Genomic DNA, 20,752 nt, shown 5'->3' on the forward strand with positions numbered 1-20,752 from the left:
TATCCCTTTTACCACTTTCTTTCCAACTTGTGGTATCTACACTGTATGTAGGCTGACTCCCAGGGTTTGGCATAGGCGCCAATGGTAACTGGTTTTGTATTACCTGTTGTAGCTGCTTTTTCGATAGCTCATTCTGTGTCTGTGAATTCAAATTATTATTTAGCACATTAATATTTAATACAACCTTACACTGCCCCAACTTGCTGCACCCATGACAAGGAAATTTCTTTTTATCTTCATCTCGGTAAAACTTTCCTCTAGGTTTATTACCATTTCCATCACCTTGGGTCTGAATATTTCTCATTTGAAGTTCTTGTTGCTCTGCTAATTTTACCTGTGCCCACATTACTTTTTCTTCTAAATTCTTTTGTTTACTGTCCAATTCATCTTCACAATATTTTGAATATTTCAGTATTTCATCTACAGGTTTTGCCTGCCAACAGATTTTATGATCTTTAATCAATTGCAAAATGTCTTGTTTTAGTCCAGACACAAACCGATAGATAAAATGCGTCATATCATTGGTGTCAATATTTTCTAAACAACTATACTGTTTAAAAACTTGTAAAAGGCGTTCATAATATGGATGCACAGTTTCAGCTTTATTATGGGTAGTTCTGTCTATTCCAGTCCATTTTGTCTCTTTTGGAGGTACTTTTCCTTTTAAGTACAGTATTACCTGATTATATTTCCTCATCACCTCATCACCTCATCTGATGGTGCTCCTGTTTTTAGGTCTCTAGGATACTCATCACTTGGCCAGTTTACTGCAATTTTGCATTCTGTCTATAAATCAGCATGAACAACAATGTCGACTAACCCATCTAGATCTTTTAACAACACTTTTGAGACTTTTACAAATCTTTCAACTTGCCTGTGCCATTCCACAGGTAACTCCCTGAGTTTTGAGAATTCATTTGTAAATGACAAAATGTCCTGTCGGGACCATGGGACATGTACATAACCTCCACCTGGTACTTCTCTCATTGGACACAACCTTTCTCCTTTTTCTGTTTCTTTTAACATATATTCTGATGCAGTGCTTTTCACTTGAGCGTCTTCCTTTTTCTTTAACCATCTAGCTTTCCATCTGCCTAAATCACCCCATTTCTGCAACTATGATAACAATTCCTTAATCTGTAATTTTCGACCTGACGCATTCATATTTTCTAATTCTTTGTCAGAAAATTCAGCTCGATATGGTGTCTGTAACACTTTCGGTTTACCAATATCAATTTCCATTTCATTTGCCAAACTCGTTAATTTTTCATGAAATGTTTTTGTATTTTGAGTGATACTTCGACATATAAACAACTATTTATTTATTTATTATTTATTTATTTAAAACACTTGTAGAGCGCAGCTGTCACCTGGCAGGTATCCTGGCGCTAAGAGCTTACTCCTGACTTGGAAGCAGAGGGAGACTGTTTAGGGGGATGGACGTGGCGAGGAACTAGGGGAAGAGCCACGTTTTGATTCGCTTTCTGAAAGGCAGGAGCTGTGGAATTTGACGAATGTCGGCGGGCAGACTATTCCAAAGCTTGGCAGCAGCTAATCTGAAAGATCTTCCCCCGGTCCTTACCTTGTTAAATCTGGGTACCGTCACAAGGCAGGCTGTAGTGGATCATAGAGTTCTGGTGGGAATATACCAGGAAAACATTTGTTGTAGGGATCTGGGGCCCAATCCATGTAATGCCTTGAAGACCAAGCAGAGAGCCTTAAAAGCTATTCGTTGCTTCAGAGGAAGCCAGTGTAGCTCAGCTAAGGCTGCTGTGGCCGAGGATCTCCTGGTCCAACCGAGGGCCAATTTGGCTGCCGCCGACTGGACTCGTTGGAGTCTGTCCAATAGTACAGCTGGGGACTCGAGCAGGAGAGCATTGCAGTAGTCAAGGCGACTAAGAATAGTACACCTGACTATCAGTGCTCGGGCCTGGGCTGGGAGTAGTGGCATGATTTTGCGTAAAGAGCGCAGAAGGGCCGAGCAGGTGGAGACTGTTTTAGTTACCTGCGTTTCCATGCTGAGGTTGTTATTTAGCATAACACCCAGATTGCGGACACTGGTAACCGGCTGTGGTTTATCAGGGTTTTACGGGGGCCAGAATTCCACAGGAAATGGGCGAGAGATTCGGCTCCCGGGACAGAACAAGACCTCGGTTTTAGAGGAATTGAATTGCAGGGAATTCAAGTGCAGCCAGCCGGCTGTGTCTCTTAGGCAGTCATGGAATGCTTCTATGGGGATTGAGTCATCCCCCTCCCATGAAAGGATGAGCTGGGTGTCGTCCGCATAGTTTACTGTTTTCATTCTATGGGTTTTGATTAAAGTGACCAATGGTTTTAAGTAAAAGTTAAAAAGGATCGGACTGATGGACGAACCCTGGGGTACACCGTGAGGGACTGGGGAGAAGGCAGATTGAAAAGGGGGGAGGGATACAGCTTGTTTCCTATCTCTGAGGTATGAATGGAACCAGAGCAGGGCAGTGCCGTCGACCCCTGCCTCGCTCAGCCTCTTTAGCAGAATCACGTGGTTAACCGTGTCGAATGTGGCAGACAGGTCCAATAGGATCAAGGCCACTGCGTGGCCCCTGTATGCACGCATACAAAGTTCTTCCATGGCTGTAAGCACTGCTGTTTCTGTGCCATGGGCTGGTCGAAATCCGAATTGGAAGTCATCCAGAACGTGATTCTGCTCAAGATGTGTCGATAGACAGGAGCTCACCCAGCGTTCCACCACTTTCGCTGGAAAGGGTAGAAGCGATATAGGTGGAAAGTTGGAAAGACACTCTGGGTTCAAGGATGGTTTTTTCAGCAACGGGGTGATAAGTGCTTGCTTCCAGGGGGTGGGAACGAGTCCACAGCACAGAGATTGGTTACAGATCCTCCAGAGGGTGTGGAATAGTTCAGTTCCACACGCTTTCCAGGTTTTAGGGGGCAATGGGTCCAGGGGGGACCCAGAGGAGATTCCGTGTGCCAGTCTCTCGAAATCATCTTCGGGGACAGGGGGGAAAGCCTGTAGACCTACCCTAGGTAGGCAAACTGGGCTCGGTGGATCACGGTTGGTAGTGTCGACTCCGGGGGAATTTAGATTATTTTGCGATGGGGGAGTTGCCAGATTGTTAATGATGGTCTCAATTTTGTCCGTAAAGAACTGTGCGAGATTATTGCAAAGGGTCTGTGAGGGGGGGATGGTTTTCTTAGCGAAGTCTGGGTGGATGAGGTTATCAAGGATCTGGAATATGCTTTTAGAGCTATTAGCTGTGTTAACTATAGTGGAGCAGTAGTAGGTCGATTTGCTCTCTGTGATGGCAGATTTGTATTCTAGGAGCTTATTTTTCCAGATGGTTTTATTAGTGTCGCAATAACCTTGTCTCCACTTCCTCTCAGCCTGTTTGCAGGCTAATTTGAGAGTTTTCAGGGAGTCATTATACCATGGAGCAGGTGCTCTGCCTTTAGGTTTGCAACGTTTTAGTGGAGCAATAGCGTCCGTGGTGGATACTATCCTCAGGCTAAAGGCTCTGTAGTTGTTTTCAACCGAGTTGGTTGGGGAGAAGATATCTTCCACATTAAAGACAGTGGTGGTGGAACTCAGTTTTTCCAGAGCTTTCCAGTCTCTGTACATAAATTCTGGTAGAACGCTTTTGTTCAGCTTTCTAGTTTTTGTACAGGTAATATAAAATTTGATAAGAGCATGATCCGTCCAGCTCATGGGCAGAATGTCATTCATATGTGTTAAACCAGGACTGGAAAAGATGAGGTCGAGTCAATTGCCTGCTGAGTGGGTAGGTTGCTTAACCAATTGGTGAAGTCCCACGCTGCCGCAGGACAGCAGGAGGTGTTCCAGACCAGTGTCTAGGCTACCGTTTGGCAGAGGTTAAAATCCCCTAAAATGATTAGTTTATTGTGGGAGGTTGCCATGTTTGTAAAGGTGGTGAGTAGTGCTTGCTGTTGTTGGGAGGTAAAAGACCCTGGAGGTCGGTAGCAAATAATCGCCGTGAAGATATCTCCTAAGTGGCAGTTTATGGAAAGGCCGAAGAGCTCAATCCCGGCCACTGAGTCCATGTCTAAAGTGTTTATTTGCCAGGAGGCTCTGTAGATTATGCCTACTCCGCCACCACGGCCTTTGGGTCTGGGAAGGTGCAAAATATTAAAATCTTGAGGGCAAGCCCATGCTAATTCAATGTCGCAGTCGGCGTGAGTCCACGTTTCGGTTAGGAAGAGGACATCTAAATGGTGGGATTCTATAAGGAGATGGATTTCGTTAGCATGCTTTGGTAGTGATCTGACGTTCGGAAGGCCTCCCAGGAGCAGACCCTTATGTGTGAAGTCAAGCAGCGGAAAGGCTGTGTCGCCAAAGGTGAGCTTACCTTCATGAGCGAACCCTCGCAGGTTAATCAGTGTTTCCCGGGTATACCGTGGGGTCTGCGGGCAAATTTGAGCAGAGTTGACGGCGCTGGTCGCGTCCTCGTCGCGGACGATCGCAGACGAGCTTGCCTTAAGCGCGCCTTCGGCGTGCCCGCTGCGCTCGTCCGCTGCGCTTCCGGTATGGACTCATTACTTGTAGTGGTAGCTCAGGCGTCGGAGAGGGGGTGTGGCCAGCAGAGATGGGCGTGTCTCTTGGCTCCCTCGGCGTGGTAATGGCGCCAGAGAAATGAGCGTTTTTGCCCCACACAGCTAATATATCAGCTGCTCGGCGAGGCTGGGGTGGGTGCCAGGGTTAATACAATGTGCAAAAAGCAAGTTAAAATCACAGGAATACATCTTCATTTAATGCATTCAATCAATCTAATTCCACATTTCCAGCAATCATTTCTCCCAACTCAACCCTTAATTAAAAAATATCCAATGTATTTGACTGTGATTTTGGTTTTTCTATTTCTCTAGACCATCTTTCAATTTCTTCTGGGGTAACTACAGTACCACTTCTCGTACCTGAAGAAGTCTCTATTTGTACCTCTCTGGAATTTACAGGTGTAGTTTTCCTAGCTGAGCTACTTACTGGTTCTCTTATAGGTAAATCCATCAAAGAAATTTCTGACTCACATTCACTTGCTTGATCATCCACTATTGATGTTTCTTTCCTTGGCAGCACTCCAGGTGTAGCGAGAACAGGAGGTCTAGGACTAGTTTGTTTATCTCCATATAAAGGAACAACTGGACCTATAGTTACTAGTATCGTTAAAGCTTCAGGACTTATATTTAACTGTGTAATTTTCTGAATTAATTCATTTCTTTTTTTAATTATTGCTTCTCGTTCCATTTCCTGTAATACTTTTTCTAATGATGCCTCATGTATCTCTTGCGGAACTAAAGGTGGTTTTAAGAACGGGGAACTAGGATTTGTGTGATTTGGCCCCTCATTATAAGGTAATCATCTTCCGGATCAGCACTTGTCATTAGATTTTTAGTTTTCTCAATACTTTTACTCCCTGTTTGTTCTTCTAAAGCTCGGACAGGACATAATCCTTCCACTAATATAGACTGTCTCCATTGTTTCATCTGCTTATCTCTCGTTTCTTTTGGAAACTTAGGATAAAATGTATTTATACTTTTATCACTTCTAGATCTATCTCGCTCAAAAACCTCTGTTTTCCCATTCCTCTAATGCCTTGCATTGAGTTAATCTAGGTCTTGGATCTAATTCATTCATGCGTGCTCTTAAATTGTACAAAACTCTACCGTTAAAGGTACCATTTTCGGGAAACTCCAAAATTCCATCATCTGTTGTATATTCTATCCAGTTTCCTAACCAAATGCAAGTGTGATAGCCCCTTTCAACCATCATGAACGATGCAGGCGTATTCGGTGGTGGAATAATAATCCCTTCTCTGGTTTTAATCGGTTTATCTTTTTTAAAGAAATGTTTAACTTTCTTGACAAATGGCATTTTTCTTTTATCTCCGTACATGATATAAGGTCTCCCTCTAATCATCTGTTCTTTAGCAAAACCTAGATATTTTCTATCTGGTCTATTTCCTATGCACCCTGGATCTAAATGCCAAATATATTTTATGCCGCTTTATTTCGTGATGACTCTCAGTATGTTTACGAAAAGAAAACCAATACCAATGCATTTCCCTTTTTTTCAATGACCAATCAATGATTAAAATGCAAATTATTCCAGTCAATAACAGCGCAGCCTTTCTCGTGAGACGATATTCTCACGCTCCTGTACTCGCCAACCCACCACAATATTACCTCAGCTACACACCCGCTGTACCAACCAATACAAGCGCGGCTCTGAGTGACGTCAGCGCAGCTCCGCTAGTGACTCCCTCCTTGCAAAGCAATACGAGAGTTTACTTCTATTCACTTTAAATGTTTATTTTCAATAATTAAGAACATAAAAACATTCTCCACTGTGCTTGAGTAACTAATTCAAAGAAAGTTATGACTTTTATTCACTGCGAGTAACTCCCTTCCGTTTACTCTTCATACACTACAAGTAGAACATTTCCATCTACCTTTCACGCAAGCATCGGAGAACCTCTTACTCCCTCGGGCTTACCTTTTCTAGGTTATGTAAGGCCAAAGTTTCACCAACGAACCTCTTTGCTGTCAACCAAGCTCAGAAGAACCTGTTACTCCTCCAGTGTGACCCTTTCTAGGTGATATCACACCAAACTTTTGGTAGCGAACTCTTTGCTATTAATTATTCACACATTTATACAGAAAAGTCCCTAAAACAGTGCTTCCGATTTTACCTAACCATGCACTTATTCCCTCGGACAAGTGACCTCACTAAAGAGTGGCTTCCATTTACCACCTGTTTATTCTGCCCCTGGGGTTTCCAGATAAAACATAAAAATAGGTACGAACAGTTTTGGTTAATGCATAAAATCAATAAAATCAATAATTAATAATCGATCATTAATCAATACATAACTAACTACCTATCTAAACTAATCCCTAAACATCCTCTGCTACCAAAATAACTGATAGAGTGCAAGCTCACCTGCTCAACACACTCACCTGGGCCCACATATCTATGTATACATTAAAACAGGTAAACCTACACTCAATCAATTTAGATTTTACCATTTGGGATCTATACCATTTGTCTTACCAATTCAAGCCACCGATACCTATAGTCCTAAAGGATCAAGAGAGTTAGCAAGAAAATAGGTAGCAATAATAACATTTAGCATTTCATGAATAACCACAAACTCAGTAACAGTTTAAGTTCTTTATCTAAGAAAAAATATTTTGAAAGTTTTGAAACCATAAATTCAATAATTTCTTATTCTATTTAGAATAATGAAGATTAAAATATAAACATATGCAAATGATTTGGAGAGAAAATATCATTAAGCATTTAGACAAAGGGTGGGTAGAGAAAAGCAAAAACAGTTCAATGACAAACCCACATTTTATAGTTACCTAGAATGGTGTGGTGAGCAACCCTGGCCACGGACTGAGTCAAAGAATACGAATCCCAAAGTACAGGTGCCAGCAGGAAAGAACAGGTGCAGATCAGAATCAGGACAGGTCACGGGCCAAATTGAATAAGGACAGAGCCACCTCAGGCTTAGACCGGCACCCACAGCTAAAGTGCAGCGCCAGCATCACACCCCTCTCCGCAGCTAACAGCCGAACCCCAATTGGGTCATCAAACTCCTCTCCAAAACCCCGATTTGGTTATCAAATCTTATGACAGAGTGCTCCGCCAGCAACTCTGCTCTGGATCACCTATTGAGTGCGTTGGGTCAGTGACAGGTCAGCTACTCCGAGAAGTCGGACAAACTAACTAGCTAAACCTACCCTAGTTATACTATTTTCCAGGTCAGTGTACCACCCCAAAATGTTGCAAATGTATGAATCCCACAATTTTATTGGACAAAAGACGAGGAGTAGTCATCACACCATATGAATATGAGGTAACTTCATCATCATCATCATAATCTTTATTTTGGTTATAAAACCATAAAAGATACAAACATATTCTTCCTTAACAGTGATACAGTAACACAAGTAAAAGTAAATATTTAGTGCACCAGGTTCAAATGGTCAAGTATCACATCATAACAATTGTAAAGACCGAGGAAATCACTAAGATGCAAAATTTCTATGTGTATACTCCATTAAAACCAAGTAAAAAGATAAAACAGGGATATAGTGCAAGTACAATAATGACTAACAAGATCCACAATGTAAATAAAAATAAAAAATAAAAAATTGATAAAAGCCTCAAAAAAGAAAGTTAAAAACAGGATCTTAAGGATTAAAGCACTCTCGAGTATTTAGATTTTTACTACAGCTAGTCCCTGGTACAAGGAAGAGTGGACAGGAGCCTTCGCCTAATGGCCCAAAACCGGGCAAGAAATTTTGCAATGGCACATACAAAGGAAGGTCTCGTATCTGATCTTAGAATCCGTAGTGCGTCAAGATGGCTGTGGGTCCCCAACAGTCTGTATAGTGGGACCAACCAATTCCTTCTTGGTCTGTCGTAGGCTGGGCATGCAAAGAAAACATGGCCCACGGTTTTGTTTGGGTCGGGAGAAGATGGGCATCCCTTGCGCTGGCTGATGTTATTTAGCCAAAGGTTGGTAAAGGCATTGATGGGTAAGCAGCCAAACCTAAACTGGGTATACAATTTCCTGTCCCCAGGCACTTTGATGATATCGAGATATTTCTCAAGGTATTTTGAGGATTTTATGTCCAAAAAAACATTGGTTAGACAACCATGACGAATCCTCGAATAGGTGGTCTGTTCTACCCATAGCCAATATTGACGCTTTAGCTGGTCCTTTGAGTACTGTGGTGGAGAACTAGCAGGCTCATTAGGGAGGCCAATTGCTGCCTGAACAGTGTGAACATATTTTATCCACCCAACTTTTTTGTTCCTGTCTAGGGCGGACACTTCGTTAAAAGCATCAACATAAGGGGCCTGGTCGGGGGTGGTGACCAACCTATACCAAAAAAGCAAGGTGCGCAGACTCGCTTGGTCATGTATAGACCTAACTCCCAGGTCCAGTTTCAAAGGAAGGAGGGGGGTGCGTGGGGCAAGGCTACAAGACTTCTAAAAAACTTGTTTTCAACTGTTGTTAACTTCCTTACGTCCACCAGACCCCACAATTCTGCCCCATAGAGTACACTACTCACAACCTTCGAGCTGTAGAGTTTAAGAGCTGGGACTACAGGCTTCGTATATGATAAGCAAATCTCCCGTCGTAATGCCCCTGTTAGCTGAGAGAATTTTAGGAACGCCTTCTTTAACTGATTATTCCAGGTCATGCTATCAGAGACCACTATGCCCAAATTTTCAAAGGAGCTAACCCTCTCCAAAGGGACATTATCTAGGACCAGGTTCCGTTTAAAGGATTTACGAGGGTTCATTATCATCAACTTGTTTTTTTAGGGTAGTAATAACCAAGCCCCTCGCATCACAGAATGCCTCAAATTTGTCCAGGAGCTTCTGGAGACCCATAGGAATTTCAGATACCAAAAGGGTATCATCAGCGAAAAGCAAAGTAGCTATCTTCTGATTCGCCAATGAAGGGGCATCAGCTGGAGTTGAACATAAAAGGTCGACAATCTGGTTGACATAAAGAGAAAAAAGGGTAGGGGCCAAGATGCACCCTTGGGGTACCCCACGCCAGATCTTGATTGGGTCGGTAAGTTGCCCTTGATTGCCCCACCTCACACGTGCAAAGTTATCTTCATGCAACCCGACTAAAGGTTCTAGAATTTCGAGGGGCATTCCCATGTTCATGAGGGTTTGCCAGAGTTGGTCTCTGGGGAAAGGTCAAAAGCGGTTTTGAGGTCTATAAAGGGGTAAACAGTCAAAATATCGAGTTCTTAATTTCGACCTACACTTATATCGAGTTGCTAATATCGATGGGACAGAATATCGATGTCCAGAATATCGATGGCCAGAATATCGACCCTAAGGTAAGTAATATCGAAATTACTAATATCGATAGCATATATATCGATGTAAGTAATTTCGATTTACTAATATGTGTTAGAAATATTAGTTAAGTATTTAAATTAATTGTTATAATATGTGTTTAATATGTTTTTATAATTTAAAAATATATAAAAGTAAATAATATGTTTTACTACCACAGCGGGTTGTGGGTTTATAGGGGAATAGGGTGGGAAGTAATTTATTTGTAATTAAATAATTATTTTTCAATGATTAATTTATTTTGCAATTAAATATTAATTGGCAATGATTTATTTTAATTGATTAATTGATTAATTAATTGATAATTTATGTATATTTTTAACTAAATTATATGTTTTACTACCACAGCGGGTTGTGGGTTTATAGGGGAATAGGGTGGGAAGTAATTTATTTGTACTTAAATAATTATTTGTCAATGATTAATTTATTTTGCAATTAAATATTAATTGGCAATGATTTATTTTAATTGATTAATTGATTAATTAATTGATAATTTATGTATATTTTTAACTAAATTATATGTTTTACTACTGGAGCGGGTTGTGGGTTTATAGGGGAATAGGGTGGGAAGTAATTTATTTGTAATATTAATTAATTTTGGGTAAAGGGGTATTTTTAGGGTTCAGGGTCAGTTTTCAGTTTTTGGGTAAAGGGGTATTTTTAGGGTTCAGGGTCAGTTTTCAGTTTTTGTGTAAAGGGGTATTTTTAGGGTTCAGGGTCAGTTTTCAGTTTTTGGGTAAAGGGGTATTTTTAGGGTTCAAGGTCAGTTTTCAGTTTTTGGGTAAAGGGGTATTTTTAGGGTTCAGGGTCAGTTTTCAGTTTTTGGGTAAAGGGGTATTTTTAGGGTTCAGGGTCAGTTTTCAGTTTTTGGGTAAAGGGGTATTTTTAGGGTTCAGGGTCAGTTTTCAGTTTTTGGGTAAAGGGGTATTTTTAGGGTTCAGGGTCAGTTTTCAGTTCTTTGGTAAAGGGGTATTTTTAGGGTTCAGGGTCAGTTTTCAGTTTTTGGGTAAAGGGGTATTTTTAAGGTTCAGGGTCAGTTTTCAGTTTTTGGGTAAAGGGGTATTTTTAGGGTTCAGGGTCAGTTTTCAGTTTTTGGGTAAAGGGGTATTTTTTGGGTTCAGGGTCAGTTTTCAGTTCTTTGGTAAAGGGGTATTTTTAGGGTTCAGGGTCAGTTTTCAGTTCTTTGGTAAAGGGGTATTTTTAGGGTTCAGGGTCAGTTTTCAGTTTATGGGTAAAGGGGTATTTTTAGGGTTCAGGGTCAGTTTTAGGTTTTTGGGTAAAGGGGTATTTTTAGTGTTCAGGGTCAGTTTTCCCTACTGTTGCACCCACTGGAGTGGGAATAGTAATTATTGTTAAGTAATTATATATTATATATGATTTATCATTTTATTTTTTTATTAAATATGTATTATTATTTTTTTAACAATTATTACATATATTTAAATATGTTTAAGTAATTAATAAGTATTATTTACAGTTTTTTAATGTTATTTTAAATTTAAAAAAAATCGATATATTTAACAACGATATTTTTAACATCGATATTAATTTTTCGATATTTTGGTACTTACCATGTTGTACATAGGGCGTCGATATTTTTGCTATCGATATAATTACGCCGATATTTGTGTAGGTCGAAATTCTGTCTGTCGAAATTCTGTCATAGATCCCTATAAAGGCAAGATATAAACTGCCTTTGCCCAATACAACCACCTTCCAATATAGAAAGAGAAGGCAAAAAGCCTGGTCAATAGTGCTGGTCTTCCATCGAAAGCCTGCTTGTAAGGGAGAGAGGATGTTCTTCTCATCCATCCAGGTTTGGATTTTAGTTAAAAGCGAGCGACAGAAGACCTTTTGAGCAAAATCAATCAAGCTAATTGGGTGGTAGTTGGAGGGCATAGACCTGTCCCTGTTTTTGAAGATTGTAATCACTTCTGCCCCCTTCCACGAGTTCGGAATCTTTCCTCCTCCGGCAATGTCATTGGCCAAGTTCATAAAGTAAGTTGCCCAGTCTGCCCTGTCAGCGCGGAAGAGATCGCCTGGGATGCCGTCTAGGCCTGGGGCTTTAGCAGGTATAAAGGAGCTCATAATCTCTATCCTGATAAATACAATTATACTTAGTTGGACGTCCAAACTAGGGGACATCCGAAAACTATTGGTAGTATTACCTAAAGAATATAGCTCGTTAAAGTGATTGTACCATTCTAATGATGTAAAAATTTGTCTTGGCAACTAACACCCAAAATTGTCGAGGGTCAGGATGACCAATGGCCTCCTCTAGCTCTTCCCATCTCCATTCATCCCATAGCTTTTTGGATATGCCCTGTACCTGTTTATAGGCCCTTCTGCAGTCACGGATGCTTACTAGGTCCCTATTTTGAATAACTACGGATAATCTTGCTCTAGCGAGCCTACAGTCTTTATTATACCCCGGATTAGCTCCAAGGCGGCTACCCCAAAAGGATCTGGGGGCATATTACCAAGCAATAGCAATAATTATCGCTATTGCTTGGTTAGAGACAAAAATTTACCGGTGAGCTGTGGCGATTTTTACCGCAAATAAACCTTGGTATTACCAAGGTTTATCGCAAATGCGATAAAAATCGCCGCATTGCATGAATATCGCTGAAAAGTCAGCGATATTCATGCATTACCGAGCTAATGCTCTTAGCCATGTTATCCACTTCCCATTGGATAAGATGGCTAAGAACTGCTCCGGGCAGGTGTTAGCTTTTGGAGATATTCGCGCTTAGCGCGAATATCTCCAAAAGTTGGTAATAGGAGATAGCGATGTTAGCGACTGTTTTCAGTCGCTAACATCTTGGCACGCCCACTTTGAATGTCATTAGTGATAAATATCACTGACATGCAAAGTGGGTCCCAAGATGGTCGCTATCTCCTACTAGCTGTCGCTAACTGGTGTTAGAGACAGCTAGGTAATAGGGAGATAATTTTATCTCCGCTTTCTTGGCTTTTAAAGCCAAAAAAGCGGAGATAAACCCCCTTGATAATATGCCCCTAGGTCTTCGAAAAGGGGATGTAAAAGAACATAGACAATTGCTCGAAGAATGCTTTGTGGAGTGCACTACAGGTGAGGTAACTTTTCAATTGTGCATTCAAATGTTCCCTCCCATAACCTTATCTTATCATGTACTTTTATTCCTCCTGGTAGTGAAATGTAGCAATAAGACAAATTAACATTTTATTCAATCCAGCTTCCTCTGGCAGGGTGAGGAGTTCACTCTTCTCATAGTTCTTGCCATCCATGTCAGATTGGCATGGGTTCAAAGCCATAGCTTCAGTGGCCCGGGGCTTCTCTCGCACAGGTGCAGTCTCTACAAAGATCGAGTTCAGCAGTGTATTTCGGCCCAGATTATGATACATAAAAAAAATAGAAAAGAAACAGTTTTAGAGACACATAATAAAATGAATGCACTGTATACCACTTCTTTCTACTCTATTCCCATTATTTTATTCTAACTATTGCATTACATTGTTAAGCAAAACAAACAGCTTAGCAAAGCAGCAATGCAAGCTTCTTGCACTTTAGAACACAGAACAGCCATCTTAGTTCTAGTGCGCAAAAGCAAAGGTTTCCCTCAAAGCATGTCACGTGAACGTGACAGACACATGCGCAGATATATGATGTTAGCATGGGAAACATCACTTACAACGCATTTATTACAACGCACTACCATTACAACGCAACCATTACAACGCAAACCATTACAACACATTGCGCTGGGGGGCGCTCTAGGATAGGGAATATATTTAATTTACTATCCAACACCTTCCCTACTATCCACGGGGACTGGAGTTGGAATAGTAAATTAAATAAATCACTATCCTGCGCTTAAAAGCACTATGCGTTGTAGTGGTATGCGATGTAAAAACCGCGTTGTAACAGCAGGCGTTGTAATAGCCTGCGTTGTAACGACACCAATCCTTTCACATGCATACTTTTAGCACGCATACCCTTACCACGCATTTTTTACAACACAGGACCTTTTACAACGAATACCATTACAACGCATTACACTACAACGCAGATACTATTACAACGCATACCATTACAACGTAAGTATAGGTAAGTATATAATATTTTTAAATAATGTAATTAATAATTATATAAATATTTTAATTAATTATTAAATATTTTATTATTAAATATTTTAATTAATTATACTGATTTTTATTTAATAATTTGTAAATGTATATGTTAAAAATACCGCTGTACCCCAAAACCCAAACCCAGCCCTGAAACCTAAAAATACCCCTGTACCCCAAAACCCAAACCCAACCCTGAAACCTAAAAATACCCCTGTACCCCAAAACCCAAACCCAGCCCTGAAACCTAAAAATACCCCTGTACCCCAAAACCCAAACCCAACCCTGAAACCTAAAAATACCCCTGTACCCCAAAACCCAAACCCAGCCCTGAAACCTAAAAATACCCCTGTACCCCAAAACCCAAACCCAACCCTGAAACCTAAAAATACCCCTGTACCCCAAAACCCAAACCCAACCCTGAAACCTAAAAATACCCCGGTACCCCAAAACCCAAACCCAGCCCTGAAACCTAAAAATACCCCTGTACCCCAAAACCCAAACCTAACCCTGAAACCTAAAAATACCCCTGTACCCCAAAACCCAAACCCAGCCCTGGAACCTAAAAATACCCCTGTACCCCAAAACCCAAACCCAACCCTGAAACCTAAATATACCCCTGTACCCCAAAACCCAAACCCAGCCCTGAAACCTAAAAATACCCCTGTACCCCAAAACCCAAACCCAACCCTGAAACCTAAAAATACCCCTGTACCCCAAATCCCAAACCCAGCCCTGAAACCTAAAAATACCCCTGTACTTACCTATACTTACGTTGTAATGGTATGCGTTGTAATAGTATCTGCGTTGTAGTGTAATGCATTGTAAAAGTATTCGTTGTAAAGGGTCCTGCATGATAATAGTTTCGTTGTAACAGTATTTCGTGCTAAAAGATGCGTGGTAACAGTTACATACCACATGCTCAGTAGAAAATCCCACGTAGCAGCAGCAATTTTAATGCAAGCGGATTATAGTTAGTATAGCACATTGTCAAGCTTCCCCTAGATGCCTCATATGTTGTGTAATGCAATAATAATATGAAAAAAACATGTTAGTTAGTACATTAATATTATTTTCAAGAGGGTTGAATACAAGCAAGTCACTTTACGTGTGCAAACTTGCTCCATCATTGGCAGTTTTCTGTCATTTACAACACCACTTTCTTCACAACACACCAATCAACGTCATATACAAACTAATTTGAAATGAACTCTCTTCTCAGCCAGTACACTACTAATCATCACAAGTCGAGAAGCTCAAAATTTTGCAACTTTCGAGAAACTACCATGAGACCGTGCCAATCTAACTCAGACAAAGATGCCTCAGTCAATATGACACCATCACCATGCAAACATCCCTGCTCCCCTCGTTAGCTTAAGCATACATCAGCATGGAAGTGTCCTCAAAGTCAAACACATCTCCCCTGGTACAAAGCTGTAGTTGACTCACACATATATCCTACATCAAAAGGCATGTCACCAATACCATAACATTGAAGCATTGGGAAATGGCACAATCCATAAATTAACTGAAGGTTACAATGCCACTATCAGGGAAACAAATATAGCCTGTGCCAGTTGGGTCATACTACATCTACCACATGCATTGCTAATCACATGAGCACTCGCTCTGGGAGAGGTGTGGTGCAGTGGCCAGAGTGACTGACTCCGGAGCTCACAGTTCGATCCCCAGGGGCGGGTCATATGAAACTGGACAATAGCTCACTTAAAATGTCCGAAGGCCCAAGGGCCTTGAGACTCTTAGGGGTGATTTGTTTGCCTTTTACAAAATTCCGGATTTAAAAATACCGGATTTAGACCTGGGAACTGATGGTTGTCTGGGATAAACAACAGAACAGCATAGTGGTACACACGTGCAAGCAATGGTAAGGGAAACTTAACAACCAAAACAGCAACCACAGCATCTGCATCTGCCAGACATCAACTGGAAGTAGCCAAAAGAACACACTGCTCAATAGATACATGCACATGCAGAACTTTACAAATATACCAAATGCTGATGCCCTCCATTTGTGGATGCAGAAATATTAGACTTCATCTCACCTAGCACATTCCCAACATACATGATTGGAGAAGGGCAAGCCAAATGTTGTAGACACTAGTTCCCAACCTCAAATACTTACCTCATGCAAAACCTCACAATATTAGGTCACATAAATTTGGTCCACAATCCAAATACCTAATCAATGAACATGTTCCCTCATTCACAGGAACTCCATAACAGGTGCAAAGGTCAACTCATGCCAACCACTTTGAAATGCTCGCCAATCTATATCAAACAAACACATTCAATTAACTCATTACACCAAATTGAATGAAAATTAATGAATGGAATAATGGTCCATCAATTTATAACTTAATTTATTTATAATGTAAATAAATAAGTCCAATTACAAAATGTGGCTGAGCACATTGCTGTACCACAACACCAAACATGACACTGCCAGGGAAACCTCCTCATGGAAGGGGCATCTGGTGAGCAGACCAGGCTCCTGAAAAAAGAAACTAGGGAGAGCTGGGGTCAGTAGTGGGAGTGTTTTAGTTGACAATGGAAGGGGGGCAGTGGTTGGGAAAGAGGGAATGCCAAGGGATACCTGAGGGACTTCCATAGGAGCCTGGGCAGGTGGGATAACAAGAGGTTGGCTTTGAGAGGTAGATGGAGTGTATGTCTCTTTCACGTGTATGCATGTTGTTGCTGCTGGTGTCTGGGGTTTCATGTTGCTTGTGTCTGAACTGTGTCTGTTGGTGCATGCTCAGTCAGTATGTGTGTGCTGGGTCTGGTGAGGCTTGGTCTGGTGGATGCACACTTGCTTTTATTGCTTTGTTTGGGGTGGTATTGTGCATGTGGATGTTGGGCTGTGTGTCTGCTTATGTTTGCTTCTCCTTAGGAAAGGTATAGGAGCAGGGATTTGGGATTGGAAATGGCAGGAGATGGGCTGGAAGACTTGGCAGTGGGGAAGGTTGCCATCAGTGAGGAAGCACTCATCAGTGCATTCTGCCCACCATAGATATCTCAAGAGGTCAAAAGCCTCCTCACTCAGGGCAGGTGGGGCTACAGAGGCAAGAGATGTTCTGCACCTTACGAATGCGGGGCAGGACAAATATGTGAGGGCCAGCAGGGCGAGTGGATAGGGAAGGTGTGGTTGCGAACAAGGTTGGTGTTGTCTCAGGTATTGGAGTGTCCTCCACCACCACAGAGCTGCCACTGGTGGGAGAATCCAAAGAATATGTTGATTAAGCTCACAATCTACACATGGCTTCATGTATGTAGAAAGAATATGCTACCTGTGTTGATTCTACATCTCACAATGCTTGACATACCCAACTTACCAAGGTCAAGTATAGCTCTTTCACTGCATCCTCTGTGCACTTTACAACATATCACATGTAAGAAATGTCCTTGAAAATATACACATTATTTAGAAGAAGCACTCCTAACAGAAAGAAGACACATGGTTGTGTGGGACATCTATCACACACAACATCAAACATGTGTAGGAGACGTCACATCACTCACTCGTGTCTGTATAATTCTAAAGATTGTCACTACCTACACATGCAACAATACGTATCATCCTTAGACCTAAACTCACCGACATCATTGATAAGGAATCTTCATTCATACATTTGCAAGCATTTCCGGTAGTTATGTAGCAGAGAGACTTATGTTGACATTGTGACGTAATTGCATGCTGACACTGTGCCTATGAAGTACCAAGCTCCTACATGAGAGGTGTCCAATGTGTGTCCAACACTTGGATACACACAAAGCATCATTTGTTGTGACATACAGACATATCATCTCCTGGATGTCAACTGGACTGACATTTGTATACAGATTAAGAGGCCTAGTAGGCAGTGTCCAAAGAACCTTTAGAATGTTTGCTCTGCAACTTATGGATGAAAAGCTGTATCAGAGAAAGTCAATCAACAATTGCATGTCTGCTGCAAGGTCCCAAAAGGTCAAACCATATTGTAAACATGAGGCTAAGTAAGAGACAATTGTAACTGCAATGAATGGGCCTAATGGAGATACGTGACACCCACTGCTTACCCTAAGGGACAAAAGAGCCACTTAAAACTAGAGGAGTCACATCACAAGACCAGGAATGTGTACAGAAAAACTCTTTCAGGATTAACCCGCCTAAGCAAGTGATGAACAAAGATGTGAGATAAAGCAACCTAAAATGAACCCTCCCAAAAAGCTGGCAATGACTTTCATGCTGCTTGAAAGTAAAAGCACATGGTTGTGTGAAGGCACAAAGCATGCTTCAAGAACTTATGTCTTTACCACGCAGTCTTAACCACAACCGCATCTTTACCATGCATGCTTTTACCATACATGCCTTTACCACGCAATTTCATGGTGAAGACATGATTCGTGAAGGGACATATGTGGTAAAGATCACACTCCTGCCCTTCTGCCCTAAACCATAAAAATTGACCTCCTACAGTCTAATCAATCCACCCCTACCCTATAAATTACCCAACCCCTTATCCTAAGACTTTAAGTACAACCCCAATGCCACAAAATACTACTCAGACACCAGTCCACCTCCCTGAGCCCTAAAAAATGCCACCCCCTAAGTACTACCCCCTCCAACCCCAACTCCAGCCCTACTGCCCCCTCAACCTGTAAACTGCCCCTTTCCTGTCTCTTGCAATGAGCCCTAAAACTCAGCCCTCTAAAAACTACTCCAACCCCAGCCTCCCTGCCTGAGCCCTAAAGCAAGCCCCCATCATCTAAAACCTCAGCGTTTCACGATCCACAATGTTCCTCAAGGGCAGTACCTTCAAGAGGCCCACCTTCTGGCAGCTCTGACTCTGGCAGATAATTTACAGAGTATCAGAAAGGCAGGTTTGAGGGGAAGGGAAATTAGGGAGGGTACTGCGGGGAGTCTCTTCTTGTTTCATCTGTGACTTATTAGAACTCAACTTCCACGAATCCTCAATATTATTCAGGAGAATTCTAATTGAAATGACTTCAGTTTCTGATGGTCAGAAATTCAAAAGGAAAATGAAAGAAAATGATATGTGTTAATCTTCTGTTCAGGATAGTTCTGTTTAATCCAACTTTGATAATGCTCCAAACGATAATGAGAAACTGGTATTGTTTAATATATTTATCAAGAGGGCAAAATAACTGTGCCTCTACTTTTCATATTTTCATCGCCTTTGCTATGTTCTGACAATGCCTTTAATCCCTTTTCAGCGAAATTATGTCCAAATACAATGTTCTTCAGGAGATATTTATCCTACCTGGTCTTGCAGATCTCAAGACTCAGGAATGGAAGAACGAATAAAAGAATACTTCCTGCTCAAGCCGGCTTCAAAGCTGCAAGATCTCTTTCTGCTCTGGCCCGTTGCTTATTAATAGAGCTGTCTGCCCTGGAAACGCCCGCCACTCATGTGCGCTCTACTGGAAACAAAAAAATCCGCTTTCAAACATATGCCGGGAATACTCTGCGATAGTGAGAAGAAGTTGGCCATTTTTTCATATCAGCAGAGCGCCCAATGTCTTCTCTTGCAGAATGACCTGAAACTACAAAAGGACATGATCTGAAACAAAAGTGACTCCTTTCTGAACATTGCGATTTGTTCAGTGTATTGAGTCAGTGCATCACTTTTAACACATTCGGCATGCAAAGTCCCTCTAATACAACCTGAAGTTGTCCTTCCAATACCAACGCCTCTTTGTCTTCACAGTATATTGTTTGCGGTGCCAGCAAGGGAATTTATTTATCCAAATGATTTTCAGATTAAGATTTATGTTATTAATACTTACAAAATCTAATCAATTAAATCAATAACTGCTACAGCTTAAGTCAAATTGTATTTTTCTGACAATCAATACCACAAGTCTAGTCAAATGATATAGTCACAATAAAGATGAAAAACAACACAGAATAATCTTTTTTTGAAAAAATATTTCTTATTTATATCGTGGATATGTCAAGTAGTAAGTAAATATGTAAGTTCTTTATTGCATAATTAATACACATTTTGGCAATGAGAACATTACATTCAAAGCACATGTACAAAACGCGTACAATGTCTGATTTCATTGCATTGAAATTATTTTAGCAAATGAAAATGAATTGCTAATATATCTATATACCATAAAAAAGTAGAAGAATATAAAATCTCATATGCAATACAAGGATAAAAATACAAGAGGCCTGTGGCTTTGGACTGGCACTTTTTTTACTAATACTATCTTTCGTCTTACTGTGCCCTGAAGTTCATGGCAAATCTATCAGTAAAATCTAATTTAAACATTTTAATACATGGAAAGATTTAAAGTTGGAACAGTACTAATCGATAAACGTTATACAGCTGATTCTATATTTATATAACAGAAGAATTTAGCATGATTTCTGCATAAAGCGTACCAGTCTACAGGCTAATTGAATGTCTCCTCCTTCAAAACAGGCTTTTAGTGCTTGTCTGTGTGTTCAAATCCATCTTTGGTTCCAAAAAGGTTTAAGCAGTTGTCCTCGCTCATGCTCTAACCCTTTGAAACTGCACAGTAAATGCAAGATGTCCTCTTTAGGGTTGCCACAAATCCTACAGTTCAGAGTTGTTTTTAAACGTTTCCAGGGTGGGAGGTGTTGTTTTGCCGGTATAACTCCCATCCTCATCGCAGGTAGGATTCATTCATGGCCATTAAGAACCATGTTCCTAAATATGTTTGTGGTTGTCAAGTAGACAACCATACTTT

The 20,752-nt window shown here is 41.0% G+C and overlaps 1 protein-coding gene across 1 annotated transcript in view; it reads right to left on the reverse strand.

The window, feature by feature from the left end:
- LOC147712959 (olfactory receptor 6B9-like) overlaps positions 1–3,721 on the reverse strand; it is a 34,458-nt gene extending 30,737 nt beyond the window's left edge. Inside the window, exon 1 of the mRNA XM_086919745.1 lies at positions 3,020–3,721. Within this exon, the coding sequence (XP_086775871.1) occupies positions 3,020–3,721 (702 nt within the window). The remainder of the gene's footprint in view (positions 1–3,019) is intronic.
- Positions 3,722–20,752: the final 17,031 nt, after the last annotated feature.

Source organism: Lissotriton vulgaris, chromosome 5, assembly GCF_964263255.1.
Source record: "Lissotriton vulgaris chromosome 5, aLisVul1.2, whole genome shotgun sequence".
Taxonomy (NCBI): Eukaryota; Metazoa; Chordata; class Amphibia; order Caudata; family Salamandridae; genus Lissotriton; species Lissotriton vulgaris.